The 3851-nt window shown below is 20.7% G+C and overlaps 1 protein-coding gene across 1 annotated transcript in view; it reads right to left on the bottom strand.

Annotated features, from left to right (window-relative positions):
• The window catches only part of LOC107490748 (protein MAIN-LIKE 2-like), an 8071-nt gene extending 4617 nt beyond the window's left edge, over positions 1-3454 (bottom strand). Inside the window, exon 1 of the mRNA XM_016111552.2 lies at positions 3443-3454. Within this exon, the coding sequence (XP_015967038.2) occupies positions 3443-3454 (12 nt within the window). The remainder of the gene's footprint in view (positions 1-3442) is intronic.
• Positions 3455-3851: the final 397 nt, after the last annotated feature.

The raw sequence follows: 3851 nt of genomic DNA, 5'->3' as shown, positions 1-3851 counted from the left end.
TATAATTTTATAATTTTATTTAGATTTAATTACTCTATTGATCTTTATAGTTTTATTAAATTTTTAATTAGATTTCTACAATTTTTTTTCAATTGGATTCTAGACTGCTTTTAATTTTATAATTAGATCTTTTTTAGTGTAAAAAATATTAGAGTTAATTGAATATTTTTTTATAAATTAAAAGAATTTATAATTAAAAAAATTAATTAGATCTTTGACAACATATTTTTAAGAGAAATATTTTATTAATTTTAATATTTTTAACATGAAAATGAACTAATTATAAAATTAAAAATCGTATAGAAATTTAATTAAAAATAAAAAAAATATAAAAATCTAATTACAGATTCGATAAAGTTATAAAAACTAATAGAATAATTACACTAAAAAAAGCAGGAAGAAACAATATCAATAATAAAACCAAAGAAAAAAGCGCGATTTGAAGTGCCTGATTTTATGTGCATATTTGTGTAGATAATTTTTGCTATGGCAATAAATTATTAGACTAATTTAGTTAGATTTATTTACCATAAAAATTTATTCATATAAAAAAATCTATTAGTAGAATTGAGTTTATATACTTTTGTATTTTTTTTTCTTTGAGATATATAATTAACAATATTTAATTCTTCCCTATATTTAGAAAAAAAATTCATTTCTTCATTTTTAATGAATTAACAAATGCTTTTTAATTTCCTTTCATTTTCGCAATACCTAAATGAAAAATATGGGCAGAAATAGATGAAAAAAGATGAAGGGCAATCTTTCACTTTATGATAGAGAAATATTTCTCTTTATTGGTATATTTTTCTGTAGGGATTATGCCTTTCAACAAAACCTGCATTAATTTTACTATAATTAAGATAGGATATATTTAATATTTTTGTTATGTTATACAATAAGAGTAAATTTTTAAAATGGCTTTTGATTTTTAAAAATACCGACAAAAATGACTTGATGTTAAATATATATTTTTGAGTAATATTATACATCCAAGTTTTTTATAAACCAAATTTAATTTAATTACACAATAAGACTTGAAATAATATTAGTAATAACTAATTTTTGTTATGTTAGACCAACTTGGTTAGATTTATTAACAAAAAGACTTAAATGTATAGTATTATTCTTCTCTCAAAAAATATTTTAGAAATTAGATTTTGATATGATTTTCTTATAAACATTATTAAAAAATGAGTATTTTTATTCTTAAAATTTAGTTATTTTATGCTAAAATATTTTTTTTGCAATTTTTTTTAAATATCTAAGAATAGTTTTAAAAAAATTTAGAGATCAAATTTTAATTTTTTATGTACTTTTTATATAATTATCCAAATATTTTTACAAAATTTAAATTAAATACCTAAACGATTTACCAAATACAAAATTCATTTATCACTTACAAAAAATATATTCATTTTTGTTATTTTTATCATGTTTTATGATATTTTATTGACATTTTTATCATTATCATTTTTGATAATTTGGTCAACGTCAGAAAAAATCAAAAGCGCTTTTGATAGTTTGCTCTATAACAAATAGTCAAATCTTAATTAAATATACAATATGATTTAAAAAATAAATCATAGATATTGAATAATTCCTATTTAAAGTGTTTTTTTTTTTTTATCTTCAAATATTAGTATCTTTATCATTAAATAATTGTGGCTACTATCTAAACTTTATTGCGGATTATCCGTTTCTTTTTACTCTTTCATGCAATCCCCATTTCATGTACTTATAGTTATAGCCATTTCACTCTATCATCATGTGCTACCGCTAAAAGTAGAATTCAGTCGAGTCCGAACAAATTTAAATTTGGCTTACGAATATGAGGCTCCACTTATTTATTAATAATCAAGCCTAATTTTAATTGTTAATTTCAACTTGCTCAAAGCTTATTGTGTATGTGTATATATATATATAATCTCCGCAAAATAGATAAAAATTTTGGAAAAATCAAAGAAAGAATCTCTTATTTTTTAAAAATTTTTTAATAATTCTTTTGAATCTAATTTTTTTAAAAAAGCGTATAAAATCTCTTATATTTACGAGCCAAAATTTTAATACAAAAAAAATTTTGGATAAAAAATGTAAAATATATCTTAAATATTTAGAAATTGAAATTAAAAGAAAAACATTTTACATAAATAAAAAATCTATTAGGCTTTTTTCATTTTTTTTCTTTCTTTTATATATATATCATTGCTTATCTTTTTTTCAAATGATAAAATTTCTTATTATTGTTAAACTATTGTTTAGGGTTATTTTAAAGTTTGGTCTGATGTTTATCAAATAATGAACGACGCTCCAACACCAGAAAGGTGGGGATTTTGAAATGACGGTTTATCATTTAGACAAGGATTAATTTTAATTTAATTGATTAATTAATTGTGTAAATTAAACGTTAGATGGGTTTTTGTGGAGTAGGCTCATGCTTTCTTGATTGATAGTGTTTTTCTGCAATCACTTTCAAATTTACGATCTATGATTGATGAAACAACATATGAACATATATTATATTAGGGTTTTTTTTAACGGATATATTATATTAGGGTTGAGATCATTAGTAATTATCAGAAAAGAAAAAAGGGAAAAAAAATCTCGTCATCATATATTTTTGTCGGAGAATGAATTTTTGGGTTAAGTATGATTTTGGTCTCTAAGATATAAATTTAAAATTTTTTCGTTTTCAATCTTTTTTTTACATACAAAATAGTTCTTAAGATTTAAAAGCAAGTTTTAAAATCGTCATTTTTACTTAAATTTTAAAATTTTGGACCAAATTATCCATAACAAAAAAAAATATAAAATAAAGGAAAAATTTTATATTCTTTAATCAATTTTAAATTTTTTGTATTAACTAATGTTAACTTTATCTATTTTTTAAGAAAAAATAAATTATTTTTACAAAAATATTCTTTAGCGAAAATTTTATTTTTTTCATTAAACTTTGCTTACGAAAATACTCTTTAATAAATTATTTTTTATTGATTAAATCGTATCTTTACTAAAATAAAAAAATCTTACCAAAATAAAATTATTTTTTTAAAGATTTTGGTAAAATATAATTTAATCAATAAAAAAATAATTTATTAAAGAGTATTTTGGTAAGAAAAATTTAATCACAGGAAAAATTGTTAAAGAGTTTTTTGTAAAAAAATAATTTATTTTTCTTAAAAAATAGATAAAGTTAACATTAGTTAACACAAAAAATTTAAAATAGATTAAAAAGAAAATTTTTTAAAAGTTATAGGAGAGAGAAATGTATATTTTATAAATAAAGGGGAGGAGAATGTCATTTTACCATTTCTAAGGAGAGGAGAGTAAAATTTTTTCTAAAATAAAATAAAAAAATAAGAGAAAGAGAGTGTTTCTTATTGGAGAAGGGAAGAAGAAGAAGGGAGAAGGGAAGAAGAAAAAGAAGCTGTTCATGATTTACCTCTGCCTCCATTTCCGCCGCCAAAAATTTAAAATTAAGTTAAATCTTATAAACAATTTTAAAACCAAATTAAACTTTAGAAATTATTACAAAAAATTTTTTAGCCTATACTTTAAAAATTAAAATCGTACTTAACCCTTTAATTTTCTATATACGACGTCCCTCCTTCGACAATTACCTCTATAAACATATGTTAGCTATTTTTTATTATTTTTATCCTTTTGAAAACTAGCTAGTTCGTTTTCTTATTATTTATTTTTATTGTTATTATTTTTAAATATGTAGCTTATTATAAAAGCCAAATCTAACAAATATAAAAGACTCATCTAAAAAAGATGGCCTATACCCACATACCCAATTTTTTAAAAGAGGTCGGACACCCACATAAGGGGCTAGGCTACCCTTCCCA

Source organism: Arachis duranensis, chromosome 5 (assembly GCF_000817695.3).
Source record: "Arachis duranensis cultivar V14167 chromosome 5, aradu.V14167.gnm2.J7QH, whole genome shotgun sequence".
In the NCBI taxonomy this organism is placed as follows: Eukaryota; Viridiplantae; Streptophyta; class Magnoliopsida; order Fabales; family Fabaceae; genus Arachis; species Arachis duranensis.
Note: the sequence above shows the minus strand (reverse complement) of the source record. Positions and strands in the feature narration are given on the sequence as shown.